Source organism: Nerophis ophidion, linkage group LG07 (assembly GCF_033978795.1).
Source record: "Nerophis ophidion isolate RoL-2023_Sa linkage group LG07, RoL_Noph_v1.0, whole genome shotgun sequence".
NCBI classification, from domain to species: Eukaryota; Metazoa; Chordata; class Actinopteri; order Syngnathiformes; family Syngnathidae; genus Nerophis; species Nerophis ophidion.
This window is the reverse complement of record NC_084617.1, coordinates 72,582,993-72,598,729: the sequence shown is the minus strand read 5'-3', so window position 1 is coordinate 72,598,729 and position 15,737 is coordinate 72,582,993. Positions and strand designations below refer to the sequence as shown.

General features: G+C 42.2%; 1 protein-coding gene across 3 annotated transcripts in view; it reads left to right on the top strand.

The window, feature by feature from the left end:
* sema4c (sema domain, immunoglobulin domain (Ig), transmembrane domain (TM) and short cytoplasmic domain, (semaphorin) 4C) overlaps positions 1-15,737 on the top strand; it is a 317,114-nt gene that overhangs the window by 248,600 nt on the left and 52,777 nt on the right. For all 3 annotated transcript variants that reach the window (XR_009807601.1, XR_009807600.1, XM_061907083.1), the window contains exons 5-7: positions 2,425-2,487; positions 10,854-10,952; positions 12,334-12,430. Coding sequence is in view for 1 of the 3 variants with exons in the window: in XM_061907083.1 (XP_061763067.1) it covers positions 2,425-2,487; positions 10,854-10,952; positions 12,334-12,430 (259 nt within the window). In the remaining 2 variants the exon portion in view is untranslated. The remainder of the gene's footprint in view (positions 1-2,424; positions 2,488-10,853; positions 10,953-12,333; positions 12,431-15,737) is intronic.

The window sequence follows — 15,737 nt, the reverse complement described above, 5'->3', positions numbered from 1 at the left end:
ATAGTCTTTGGTATGACTCGGCCGGGGTTTGAACTCACGACCCACCGACACTCTAACCACTAGGGCACTGAAGGTACACTGTCGAGTTTTGAGGGAAAAAAAGGGGTTTTGAGTGCGCCTTATAGTACGCATGTTCAAACACTGATGACATCTATTAAACAAGACAAAAGGCAGAGAATCAAACCGAGACAGAATTAAATTTGGACACAGATCTGAGGAGAGACATGGCCACTGTACACTTTGTACAGTCCTGCACCACGCTCTGACGAAAGGGGTTTATGTCTCCTCTTTTATTTAGATATTCAATGTTTACGCAACAACACATGTCACAACAGAAACGGGGCGTATGTAAACAGTCATTGTTTTCGGTCACGTTGAAGACAAAAGAAGAAGACGCCTCGGGCTTGGGCTTGTCCTGGTTTCAGCTTCGGCAGGACAATAGATAACGTACACAACAGAATCTTCCAAGACTTTGCTTGGTGTAACAAATACAGCTCTCATCTCTTCACTGGAAACTCAGAGAGTGGAAAGTTTTTTGATCATTTACATACGATTTTTCTGTAAGCCCATTTCTCGCACTTTCTCACTTACCGTCAAGTTGTATTGTCCCGTGTTTTGAGATGTGGATCTCGTTTGGTTGCAATTACTTAGAGGGAATGTATTTTCTCGCCTGATACACAGACACTCATATATTCCCAAAGAAGCTTCATAAACCCAATCTGGATCGGCTTTTCTCCCCCAGTAATTGGCTTATATTGTGATCAATACAAATAGAGAAGGTGTGTGACGGCACGGTGAACAGCCTGCAGGCGGTAGTTCGGGGATTGTTATCTGATTTACTCTAATGAGAAGTTATTAAATACTCACACACACACACACACACACACACACACATGCAAACACAGGCTGTTTGTGCTTTAGAAGTTTGGCTGTAAGGTAAGACCACCTGTTATCATAACCCCCCCGAGAGTGGACTGTCAAAAAAAGTTCTGCTCTTCACTGCCACCAGTCTATGTAAAAAAAAACACCCATTAAAGTACAATATGGTAGTCCCCACACATGTGTCAGTTTTTCCCCATTGTGGAGGTTGCCCTCCAGTGGGTTCCTCAGACCACCAAATACTGCCACCAGAGTCCGGTTCAGGGTTACGACACTGTTTTATTTTCATAAAATCGTGCAAGTCTTGTTGTTTTCTCTCCGTCCGGACGACTCTCCCTATCGCTCCCACTCGAGTTCCAACAACGTGTCTCGTCCCGGCTGCTGCTAATAAAGGCGACGGGTGATTAGATAAGGTGGAGGTCCTTCGTACCGAGGCGTATGTCCTTCTTGACTGCACTTAAATGTAGAATATAATTATATTATTTATATATTATATATGTGTAAAATATATTTTATATATTATTTATTATTATTATTGTCTATTGTGAGCGAACTGTGGTCCTAAATTTCCCCCATGGATCAATAAAGTCATTTTGATAGTAGGCTAATATAGACACTTACATCATGTGTTGCCTTTATTATAACACTTATATAAGGCTTTTAAAGTCATTTTGATAGTAGGCTAATATAGCTAATTTAGACACTTACATCATGTGTTGCCGTCATTATAACATATAAGAACTTATAAAGTCATTTTAATAGTAGGCTAATATAGACACTTACATCATGTGTTGCCTTCATTATAACACTTATATAAGGATTTTTAAAGTAGTTTTGATAGTAGGCTAATATAGCTAATTTAGACACTTACATCATGTGTTGCCGTCATTATAACATATAAGAACTTATAAAGTCATTTTAATAGTAGGCTAATATAGACACTTACATCATGTGTTGCCTTGATTATAAGACTTATATAAGGCTTTTTAAAGTAGTTTTGATAGTAGGCTAATATAGCTAATTTAGACACTTACATCATGTGTTGCCGTCATTATAACATATAAGAACTTATAAAGTCATTTTAATAGTAGGCTAATATAGACACTTACATCATGTGTTGCCTTCATTATAACACTTATATAAGGATTTTTAAAGTAGTTTTGATAGTAGGCTATTATAGCAAATATAGACACTTACATCATGTGTTGCCTTCATTATAACACTTACATAAGACTTTAAATTTTTTGCGGCACCAGACCGATTTTTTAAAATTATTGTTATTGGTCCAATATGGCTTTTTCAACATTGTTGGGTTCCTGCTCACGTCTTTATAACACCGACGAGCGTTTAAAAAAAACAACATCCATGTTGTTTCCCAAATGGCTCGTCCTGTATCAACATGCACCGTTAAATGACCGAATCTGTATTTATGTGCGAGTATGTTTCTTGTCATCAGTCCGTGAATGAGCAGAATCTCAATCTCTGAAACCAACATTTTGGCGACAAGGTCTCCAATCACGTTGTCTTTCTTTCCCCTTCATGCAGATTGACTGGCAAGCTCCGATGGATAAGAAGCGGGAGTGTGTCATCAAGGGGAAGAGCAACCAGGTAGGTGGACCTTGGACCTGATCTTGTTCAGAGGGATCAATAGAGCATGCTCGCCAACCCTCACAAATTTTCCGGGAGACGTTATGACAATCTAGGGCTTTGGGAAAGTGCACAACTGCACACACAACAAGAAGGAGACCATTATATATGTCTCCGTTATCTATAGGTTTATCTATAACCCATAAAGTAGGCAGGCACGGAGCTATTTCTCACGTTAATACTCTAACCAAAACACGAGTGTTGCTGGTCTTGTTTTTTTTTTGTTTGTTTTTTTTAACCGCTGTTGGTGCTAAAATTTAAAAAAAGTGAGAGATGCAAGACGTGACTGCGTTGAGGGTCTGTCGAACATGACCGTGGGATGTAGAATCTTTCAGGAGAACCTCCCGGAACATGCATGGCAATCATCCAACAAGGCAACAAAAGAGATGCTTGAGCACTAGCTGAAACTTTGGGTTGCCTAGCAACAGCCTCCGAACCTTCACCGTTTGGAGGGAATCTGTGAAAGAGTAGGAGACAAAAAAATCCCTGCTGAGGCGGTTCCAACCCTGCTGGACAACGACCATGAACATTTGACAAGGTGGGCAAGTATGCCTTGTTCAGCCCCTGGGAGGGGAGCAGTGAGCAGCGGCGGTGGCCACGCCCGGGAATAATTTTTGGGTGATTCTTGATGATAGGTGGTAACATTTGTTGCAAATATGCGCCACACTGTGAACCCACACCAAACAAGAATGACAAAACACATTTCGGGAGAACATCCGCAACGTAAAACAACAGAACAAATACCCAGAACCCCTTCCGGCACTAACTTTTCCCGCACGAAGTGAAGTGAAGTGAATTATATTTATATAGCGCTTTTCTCTAGTGACTCAAAGCGCTTTACATAGTGAAACCCAATATCTAAATTACATTCAAACCAGTGTGGGTGGCACTGGGAGCAGGTGGGTAAAGTGCCTTGCCCAAGGACACAACGGCAGTGACTAGGATGGCAGAAGCGGGAATCGAACCTGCAACCCTCAAGTTGCTGGCACGGCCACTCTACCAACCGAGCTATACCGCACGAGACAATATACATCCCCGCTACCACCAAACCCCCCCCATATCCTGAATTCGGAGGTCTCAAGTTTGGCAAGTAAACCTTGTTCACGCCCTGAGAGGTGAGGGGAGCAGTGAGCAGTGAGCAATGGTCGCGCCCGGGAATAATTTTTGGGTGATTAAACCCCCCAATTCCAACCCTTGATGCTGAGTGCCAAGCAGGGAGGTAATGGGTCCAATTTGCATAGTCTTTGGTATGACTCGGCCGGGGTTTGAACTCCCAACCTACCTATCTCAGGGCGAACACTCTAACCACTAGGCCACTGAGTAGGTGGTAGCATTGTTACAAATATGCGCCACACTGTGAACCCACACCAAACAAGAAAGACAAAACACATTTCGGGAGAACATCCGCATCGTAAAACAACAGAACAAATACCCAGAATCCCTTGCAGCACTAACTTTTCCTGCACGAGACAATATACACCCCCGCTACCACCAAACCCCCCCATATCACGAATTCGGAGGTCTCAAGGTTGGCAAGTACGCCTTGTTCACTTCTGGGAGGTGAGGGGAGCAGTGAACAGCAGCAGTGGTCGCGCCCGGGAATCATATATTCTGGTGATTTAACCCCCCAATTCCAACCCTTGATGCTGAGTGCCAAGCAGGGAGGTAATGGGTCCCACTTGCATAGTCTTTGGTATGACTCGGCCGGGGTTTGAACTCACAACCTACCGATATCAGGGCGGAAACTCTAACCACTTGGCCGCTGAGTAGGTGGTAGCACTGTTACAAATATGCGCCACACTGTGAACCCACACCAAACAAGAATGACAAAACACATTTCGGGAGAACATCCGCACCGTAAAACAACAGAACAAATACCCAGAAACCCTTGCAGCACTAACTTTTCCCTCACGAGACAATATACACCCCCGCTACCACCAAACCCCCCCCATATCCCGAATTCGGAGGTCTCAAGTTTGGCAAGTATGCCTTGTTCACCCCCTGGAAGGTGAGGGGAGCAGTGAGCAGCAGCAGTGATCGCGCCCGGGAATCATTTTTTGGGTGATATAACCCCCCAATTCCAACCCTCGATGCTGAGTGCCAAGCAGGGAGGTAATGGGTCCCACTTGCATAGTCTTTGGTATGACTCGGCCGGGGTTTGAACTCACAACCTACCGATATCAGGGCGGACACTCTAACCACTAGGCCACTGAGTAGGTGGTAACACTGTTACAAATATGCGCCACACTGTGAACCCACACCAAACAAGAAAGACAAAACACATTTTGGGACAACATCCGCACCGTAAAACAACAGAACAAATACCCAGAATCCCTTTCAGCGCTAACTTTTCCCGCACGAGACAATATACACCCCCGCTACCACCAAACCCCCCCATATCCCGAATTCGGAGGTCTCAAGGTTAGCAAGTATGCCTTGTTCATGCCCTGGGAGGTGAGGTGAGCTGTGAGCAGCAGCAGTGGTCGCGCCCCGGAATCATTTTTGGGTGATTTGACCCCCCAATTCCAACCCTTGATGCTGAGTGCCAAGCAGGGAGGTAATGGGTCCCATTTGCATAGTCTTTGGTATGACTCGGCCGGGGTTTGAACTCCCATCCTACCTATCTCAGGGCGGACACTCTAACCACTAGGCCACTGAGTAAGTGGTAACACTGTTACAAATATGTGCCACACTGTGAACCCACACCAAACAAGAATGACAAAACACATTTCGGGAGAACATCTGCACCGTAACACAACATAAACAGAACAGAAAAAATACCCAGAACTCTTTGCAGCACTAATTCTCGAGTTTTCCATGAAGTTGTCTATACGGGGCGGTAAAGCACGGTTGGTAGAGCGGCCGTGCCAGCAACTTGAGGGTTCCAGGTTTGATCCCCGCTTACCATGAATTGATTAACGTGTACCCCGACTTAAACAAGTTGAAAAACTTATTCGGGTGTTACCATTTAGTGGTCAATTGTACGGAATATGTACTGTACTGTGCAATCTACTAATAAAAGTATCAATCAATCAATCCACCATCTTAGTCACTGCCGTTGTGTCCTCGGGCAAGACACTTTACCCACCTGCTCCCAGTGCTACCCACGCCGGTTTAAATGTAACTCAGATATTGGGTTTTACTATGTAAAAAGCGCTTTGAGTCACTGGAAAAAAGCGCTATATAAATATAATTCACCTCACATATCATTGTGTTGCTTGCTGTCGTTGTGCGGGTTGAACGGACCACCCAGGAAGGACAGGGCTTTTGAGCAGGTTTGACTTCTTTATTTTGCAATAAAGCTTCGTCTCAGGACGGATCGCTTTTCCGCTGCTCACTCACGGTCCGCCCTTTCAGCTGCCGTCGTCCTCGTCTATGCCTCTCTCCGATCGCTGCTGCGAACTCTCCGTCTTCTGCCCCGATCTCTCCTCCTTCTCCCCCTTTTATGCAGCGTAAGGAGAAATGTTAATCGTCTGCCGCAGGCGCGATCCACGCAGCTGAATTAGATTGCGGCTGAGCGGAGATCCGCCTCCTTGCCGCCATCTTGGGCAGGGCTCCAGCGTGTCCCGCTCCGCCTCTCCACAATCATGTACTTTTTTTTTTTTTTTTTTACTTCATTATCTGAAACTAAAACAAACAAGGGTGCACAAAAACAGGAACTAATGGAGCCTTAAAACTAACAGAAATTAATAAAAAAACATGATCCTGTCTGAATTTATTTGGTATTTTACTGACTTACCTGACGCTGTGAATGCAGACAAAGAAAAAAGATACCCACCTGTCGTGGTGAACATCTGTGATTATTCTGCAGAATTTTGAGGAAAAATACCACTTTCTCATATGCAAATTCAGGAATTGCCATATGCCTTTAGTACTGTTACATTCCCACATTACTTTAATGTCATTCCATCTGCCAGACACACTTCATTCTGATTATCCTAACTAATTGCAGAGTGTGTGAAAAGGAATTAAAAAAAAAAAAAAAATCATGGAAATGTCCTCATTCCGGCAGGATGTGTCTCTGCCGCTTCAACGCCAACATTAACTCCTGAGTGAGTCACAGCTGCTGTTCACATGCCATTCCTTCCACGGAGCTTTGATGTTTCTTTGCCACGGACCCCAAAAAAAAGGCACTGCTGCTCTCAGGCACCACACACACTTTCTTACAAACCCCGTTTCCATATGAGTTGGGAAATTGTGTTTGATGTAAATATAAACAGAATACAATGATTTGCAAATCATTTTCAACCCATATTCAGTTGAATATGCTACAAAGACAACATATTTGATGTTCAAACTCATACAATTAATTTTAGAATTTGATGCCAGCAACACGTGACAAAGAAGTTGGGAAAGGTGGCAAGAAATACTGATAAAGTTGAGGAATGCTTATCAAACACTTATTTGGAACATCCCACAGGTGTGCAGGCTAATTGGGAACAGGTGGGTGCCATGATTGGGTATAAAAACAGCTTCCCAAAAAAATGCTCAGTCTTTCACCAGAAAGGATGGGGCGAGGTACACCCCTTTGTCCACAACTGCGTGAGCAAACAGTTTAAGAACAACGTTTCTCAAAGTGCAATTGCAAGAAATTTAGGGATTTCAACATCTACGGTCCATAATATCATCAAAAGGTTCAGAAAACCTGAAGAAATCACTCCACCTAAGCGGCATGGCCGGAAACCAACATTGACTAACCGTGACCTTCGATCCCTCAGACAGCACTGTATCAAAAACCGACATCAATCTCTAAAGGATATCACCACATGGGCTCAGGAACACTTCAGAAAACCACTGTCACTAAATACAGTTGGTCGCTACATCTGTAAGTGCAAGTTAAAGCTCTACTATGCAAAGCGAAAGCCTTTTATCAACAACATCCAGAAACGCCGCCGGCTTTTCTGGGCCCGAGATCATCTAAGATGGACTGATGCAAAGTAAATATAAACGGAATACAATGATTTGCGACTCCTTTTCAACCCATATTCAGTTGAATATGCTACAAAGACAAGATATTAGATGTTCAAACTTTAATGCCAGCAACACGTGACAAAGATGTAGGAAAAGGTGGCAAGAAATGCTGATAAAGTTGAGGAATGCTTATCAAAAACTTATTTGGAACATCCCACAGGTGTGCAGGCTAATTGGGAACAGGTGGGTGCCATGATTGGGTATAAAAACGGCTTCCCAAAAGATGCTCAGTCTTTCACAAGAAAGGATGGGGCGAGGTACACCCCTTTGTCCACAACTGCGTGAGCAAATAGTCAAACAGTTTAAGAACAACGTTTCTCAAAGTGCAATTGCAAGAAATTTAGGGATTTCAACATCTACGGTCCATAATATCGTCAAAAGGTTCAGAAAACCTGAAGAAATCACTCCACCTGGAAACCGGAAACCAACATTGAATGACCGTGACCTTTGATCCCTCAGACGGCACTGTATCAAAAACCGACATCAATCTCTAAAGGATATCACCACATGGGCTCAGGAACACTTCAGAAAACCACTGTCACTAAATACAGTTGGTCGCTACATCTGTAAGTGCAAGTTAAAGCTCTACTATGCAAAGCGAAAGCCTTTTATCAACAACATCCAGAAAGGCCGCCGGCTTCTCTGGGCCCGAGATCATCTAAGATGGACTGATGCAAAGTAAATATAAACGGAATACAATGATTTGCAACTCCTTTTCAACCCATATTCAGTTGAATATGCTACAAAGACAAGATATTTGATGTTCAAACTCATAAACATTTTTCATTTTGCAAATAATCATTAAATTTTGAATTTAATGCCGGCAACACGTGACAAAAGTTGGGAGAGGTGGCAATAAATACTGATAAAGTTGAGGAATGCTCATCAAGCACTTATTTGGAACATCCCACAGGTGTGCAGGCTAATTGGGAACAGGTGGGTGCCATGATTGGGTATAAAAACAGCTTCCCAAAAAATGCTCAGTCTTTCACAAGAAAGGATGGGGCGAGGTACACCCCTTTGTCCACAACTGCGTGAGCAAATAGTCAAACAGTTTAAGAACAACGTTTCTCAAAGTGCAATTGCAAGAAATTTAGGGATTTCAACATCTACGGTCCATAATATCATCAAAAGGTTCAGAAAACCTGAAGAAATCACTCCACGTAAGCGGCATGGCCGGACACCAACACTGAATGACCGTGACCTTCGGTCCCTCAGACGGCACTGTATCAAAAACGGACATCAATCTCTAAAGGATATCACCACATGGGCTCAGGAACACTTCAGAAAACCACTGTCACTAAATACAGTTCATCGCTACATCTGTAAGTGCAAGTTAAAGCTCTACTATGCAAAGCGAAAGCCTTTTATCAACAACATCCAGAAAGGCCGCCGGCTTTTCTGGGCCCGAGATCATCTAAGGTGGACTAATACAAAGTGGAAAATTGTCCTGTGGTCTGACGAGTCCACATTTCAAATTGTTTTTGGAAATATTTGACATAGTGTCATCCAAATTAAAGGGTAAGAGAACCATCCAGACCAGGGGTGTCAAACTCAAATACAGAGTGGGCCAAAATTTTAAACTGAACAAAGCCGCGGGCCAAAGTTGAACAACTTAACCTTTTAATAAGGACCCAAACAAGTTTTGCGTTGAATATTGAACAAGCAAGGCTTATATAAATTTATAGTGACATGCAAAATCGAGTTTTGTTGGTAGCGGGGGTTGTATATTGTAGCGTCCCGGAAGAGTTAGTGCTCCAAGGGGTTCTGGGTATTTGTTATGTTGTGTTACGGTGCAGATGTTCTCCCGAAATGTGTTTGTCATTCTTGTTTGGTGTGGGTTCACAGTGTTAAAGTTGTTTATACGGCCACCCTCAGTGTGACCTGTATGGCTGTTGACCAAGTATGCCTTGCATTCACTTGTGTGTGTGTGTGTGTGTGTAGAAGCCGCATTTATTACGTGACTGGACGGGCATGCTGTTTGTATGGAGGAAAAGTGGATGTGACGACAGGTTGTAGAGCAGGGGTAGGGAACCTACGGCTCTAGAGCCAGATGTGGCTCTTTCGATGACTGCATCTGGCTCTCGGATAAATCTGAGCTAACTTTGTTTTACACGATAAGTAATGAATAATTCCACTTGTAATCTCAGTGTTGAAAGTAATGTTCAAAATATAAAACATTCCCATGCATTTTTAATCCATCCATCCGTTTTCTACCGCACCTGTTCAAGAAGTTGCGTTAATGGTAAGAAGTTATTTATTTATTATTGGTTAGCGTGGGGCTTGCCCTCCTGGGGGTTCTTCAGACCACCAAGCACCGACCTGAGAGCCTGTTTCAGGGTTACAATATTGTTTTATTTTTCAATAAGTCTCTCAGTTGCTTTCCAGCAATTGTCTTTTTCTCTGTCGTCCTTGCTCGTGCTCTGGCTCCAGCTCCAACCCCATCTCTCCACCTGGCTGCTGCTTATAACAGAGCGACAGGTTATTATATAAAAAGGCCCAGGTGGGCCTTCTACGCACGTAACGCTGATTTCGAGGCTGATCGTGGCAACACCCCGCTTCGCTGCAGGCCTGCAGGCCACCCTCCCTACACAGTTAGCTTACGAATAACACTGTTATTACAAACAACAAGAGACTGTTTGTTTTAATTAAAATTGCAAGCGTTTAGTTGTGTTCAGTGTTAAAAAAAAATATTATATGGCTCTTACGGAAATACATTTTAAAATATTTGGCTTCTTGGCTCTTTCAGCCAAAAAGGTTCCCGACCCCTGTTGTAGAGGATGCTAAAAGCAGTACCTTTAAGGCACGCTCCCAATATTGTTGTCTAGGTGGAAATTCGGGAGAATGGTTGCCCCGGGAGGCTTTCCGGGGGGGGGGGCACTGAAATTCGGGATTCTCCTGGAAAAATCGGGAGGGTTGGCAAGTATGAGAATTAGCGTTGAATGCGGTGATTTATAATACCGGCGAGCCAGCTCTACTGTTAATTTATTATTGCCTCAAGGGCCAAATTTGGCCCGCGGGCCAGAGTTTGACACCCATGACCCAGACTGTTATCGACGCAAAGTTGAAAAGCCAGCATCTGTGATGGTATGGGGGTGCATTAGTGCCCAAGGCATGGGTAACTTACACATCTGTGAAGGCACCATTAATGCTAAAAGGTACATACAGGTTTTGGAACAACATATGCTGCCATCATGGGCGCCCCTGCTTATTTCAGCAAGACACTGCCAAGCCACATTCAGCAGGTGTTACAACGGCGTGGTACTATCGCATTTTAAAACATTTATCGGCCGATATTATCAGACATCTCTAATATTAACTCATATTCTAACAAATTCCTTCTATGTCCTTTACAGACCGAGTGCTTCAACTACATCCGCTTCCTGCAGAGCTACAACCACACACACCTCTACACCTGTGGCACCTACGCCTTTCAGCCCAAATGCACCTATGTGGTAAGTGTTCCACGGAGAGGAAGCCGAGGAGGACACCAGTGGGCCGGATGAACGTGTGAAAGTTCATGCGTCACGTTGGTGTGATTGCATTTTTAACCTCACTTCATATTTGGCAGAAAACGATTAAAGGGGAACATTATCAGCAGACCTATGTAAGCGTCAATATATACCTTGATGGTGCAGAAAAAAGACCATCTATTTTTTTAACCGATTTCCGAACTCTAAATGGGTGAATTTTGGCGAATTAAACGCCTTTCTGTTTATCGGTCTTTTAGCGATGACGTCAGAATGTGACGTCGCCGAGGTAACACACCCGCCATTTTCATTTTCAACACATTACAAACATTGGGTCTCAGCTCTGTTATTTTCCGTTTTTTCGACTATTTTTTGGAACTTTGGAGACATCATGCCTCGACGGTGTGTTGTCGGAGGGTGTAACAACACCAACAGGGAGGGATTCAAGTTGCACCACCGGCCCGGAGATGCCAAAGTGTCTGCCGCCAGACCCCCATTGAATGTGCCACAGTGTCTCCACATTTGACCGGCGATGCTAAGACAGACATGGCACAGAGATGTATGGATAACCTGCAGATGCATTTGCAACGATAGTCAACGAAATCACAAAGGTGAGTTTTGTTGATGTTGACTTTCAGCTAATCGATGCTAACATGCTACGCTAATCGATGCTAACATGCTATTTACCGGCGGTGCTAAAGCAGACATGGAACAGAGATGTATGGATAACCTGCAGATGCATTTGCAACTATATTACGTTTCTTTCCACCCACATTTAATGCGAAACAAACACTTACCAATCGACGGATTTAAGTTGCTCCAGTGTCAAAAGATGCGAAAGTCCTGATCGTTTGGTCCGCACATTTTACCGGCGATGCTAACGCAGCTATTCGGCCATGCTATGGCTATGAATAGCGTCAATAGCTTCAGTTTCTTCTTCAATAATTTCATACTCCAACCATCTGTTTCAATACATGCGAAATCTGTTGAATCGCTTAAATCGCTGAAATCCGAGTTTGAATCCGAGCTAATGTCGCTATATCTTGCTGTGGTATTCCCATTGTTTGTTTACATTGGCAGCACTGTGTGACGTCACAGGGAAATGGCCAGTGTCTTCGCAGAGAGCCGAAAATAAGGCACTTTAAAGCTTTATTTAGGGATATTCCGAGACCGGTAAAATTTTGAAAAAAAATTCAAAAAATACAACAAGCCACTGGGAACTGATTTTTATTGTTTTTAACCCTTTTGAAATTGTGATAATGTTCTCCTTTAAACGACTTGTAACCGTGTGTGTGTGTGTGTGTGTGTGTGTGTGTGTGTGTGTGTGTGTGTGTGTGTGCGTGTGTGTGTGTGTGTGTGTCCACAGAATGCAGATTATTTCACTCTCAGCCCAAATCTCCTGGAAGATGGGAAGGGCAAATGTCCATATGACCCTGCCAAGGGCCACACCGGCCTAATAGTTGGTGAGTAGTTCCCTGTGTGTGTGTATCAGAAGTTGGATTCACAATAATATAATAATAATAATATATATATTTTTTTTTCTTTTTTTTTTTTCTTCTTTTATTTTGTTGTTGTTCTTTGTTTTATGTGAAGATTGCCGAAAAAAAAAAAAATATGGAAATGTCATGGACTCACCAGCTGCGGAGGCTAGCTCTCCAATCAGCTAATCGGACTCAATAACTTTGGTGAATTTAATGAGGAATTTGTGAAACTGGAAAAAATACAAGAAAAATATCGTAAGTTGATAATACTAACACATAAACTAGTCATTGTGTTAGCATATTTGCTAATGTTAACAGCACTAGCGTCATTACATTACCATAGCACGTACAAATATGCATGAAAACACTCCTACAGACATCACACATTGGACGGTTTAGTAAGAAAAAAAAAATAAAATATATATATATATATATATATATATATTGTTTCATATATTAGACACAATCTATATGTTGTGTAATGAGTAAATTACACGGATTTTTATTTATTTATTTTTTTTACAAAATTGTTTCCAAACAGTGCCTGTAAAAAGGCAGTAAAACGGCTAATCAAACAAAACAGGAGTCATCGTCATTGACCCACTAGCTGCGGAAGCTAGCTTTCCAATCAGCTAAACAGACTCAATAACTCCACAGTGAAGTTTTGGTGAATTTACTGAATAATTTGTGAAACTAAAACAATACAAAATGAATGTCGTCGTAAGTTAATAATACTAACACAGACACTAGTCAACATGTTAGCATACGAGCTAATGCTAACAACATTGGCGTCATCACATTACGATAGGACGTACAAATATTCATGAAAACACTCCTAGACACATCACATAAGCGACGGTTCAGTAAATATAAAAAGTTTTAGTTATAATAATAGATTTTATTTGTAAAAAATAAAAATAATTTAAAAAAAGTAGGGATGCACCGAAATGAAAATTTGTGGCCGAAGCCAAAGCCGAATAAAATTGAAACGCTTGGCCGAAGGCCGAGTACCGAATAATGAATGCGGTTTTCCACAATGTTTTTATGTTGCATAAATAGCCTAGAATACATTTTTAGACATGTTTTTTAAATAAAGTACATTTTTATAGAATATTGACATTTTTTTAATATTCCAGTAGTCTTTGCTTTTCAAAAAAAAGCACAAAGTTTTTCATTTATATTAGGCCTTCAAACAAAACATGCATTCCAAAAAAAAAAATAAAGTGCATTAAAGTGAATAAACCCACAACAAATGAATTATTGTCCTTTTGGCAAAAAGTCTGCTTAGCCACAGTAGATATGCTAATAATGTAAACAGAAGGCTCAAGTAAATCTCAATTAAGTGTGTGCTTGTAACCTCATACACTTATACAGGTAGCCTACACAACAGGCTAATAATGTAAACAACACACACACAATGTAAAGAGCACACATCAGAGAAATACCGTCTGCTCGGTATCGTGTAACGGGGCTCAATGTGCTCCATGAGTCTCCAAAAGCCAATGTCCTCCACAACACTAAACGGTTGATCATCCAAAGCCATAAACTCCATTACCGTCTTTGAAATTCCGTTTGCTTTGGCACTGTCAGTCGCAAACTTATTCGTCCTCTTAAAGACGTCGGCCACCAGGCACCTCCTCGAGACAGTTTGGCTGAACATTCGTTGCAAACTGCAATACTTTTGTCACTTTCCGACACTTTAAAACAGGGGTGCCCACACTTTTTCTGCAGGCGAGCTACTTTTCAATTGACCAACTCGAGCGGATCTACCTCATTTATATATATCATTTATATTTATTTATTTATGAAAGAGACATTTTTGTAAACAAGTTAAATGTGTTTAATGATAATACAAGCATGTGTAACACATATAGATGTCTTTCTTTCACAAAGACAAGAATATAAGTTGGTGTATTACCTGATTCTGATGACTTGCATTGATTGGAATCAGACAGTAATGATGATAACGCCCACATTTTCAAATGGAGGAGAAAAAAAGTTGTCCTTTCTGTACAATACCACATGAAAGGGGTTGGTTTTTGGCATCTAATTCATCCAGCTTCCATACACTTTACAAGAAAAACATTGGCGGCAAATTCCGTAGCTTGCTTGATTGACATTCACGGCACCCGAGGGTCTTGTGAGATGACGCTGGCTGCTGCCAGTTCATTATTATGAAAAAATGACAGAGAGGAAGGCGAGAAACACTTTTTATTTCAACAGACTTTCACGCCGTCCCTTCCGTCAACACTCTAAAGGCCGACTGAACATTTCCTATCTTCACAATAAAAGCCCTGCTTCAAGCTGCCTGCGCTAACAAAATAAGAGTCTCGGAAAGCTTTCTGAGGGATCGCTTGTGCACGCCAGTTTTCCGAGACTCTGTATTTAGTTAGCGCAGGCAGCATGAAGCAGGGCTTTTATTGCGAAGATAGGAAATGTGCAGTCGGCCTTTAGAGTTTTGACGGAAGGTACGGCGCGAGAGTCTGTTGAAATAAAAAGTGTTTCTCGCCTTCCTCTCGGTCATATTTTCATAATAATGATCTTGCAGCAGCCAGCGTCATCTCACAAGACCCTCCGGTACCGTGAATGTCATTTAAGTGACGTCTTGGTGAAGATTGATGATCACTCATTTTTAGGTCTATTTTTTTTTTAAAACCTGGCTGGAGATCGACTGACACACCCCCCGCGGTCGACTGGTAGCTCGCGATCGACGTAATGGGCACCCCTGCTTTAAAATATCTCCACACTGCTGACATTTTTCCGAATGCGCTGCGTCACTGCACGTTGGTTGATTGCGTCACCGCGTCCAAAAATTGCGTCACACGCCACTATCCGGCCTTGCATTTAACTCATTCCACCGAAGGCCGAATGTGGCTTTTTTTGCCATATTCGGCCGAATATATTCGGTTACCGATTATTCGGTGCATCCCTAAAAAAAAAAAAGCATTTTACGTTGAGCAAACCACCTCAAAATGCCACAGTGTAAAAAAAATAGTAATAAAAATAATAAAAAGATAAGAAAAATAAACAAAATATAAAACTAAAAAAACAGCCCAATAGCTAGAACAGTGGTTCTTAACCTTGTTGGAGGTACCGAACCCCAACAGTTTCATACGCGCATTCCCCGAACCCTTCTTTATTGAAAAAAAATAAAATAAAATGATTGGTGCACAAAATGAAGCGTGCATGAACATCACCTTGTTCACAGAACAAAACCAACACGGTGCATGATTTCACAACAAATTACATACCTTACACACATTACCATCAATCAATCAATCAATGTTTA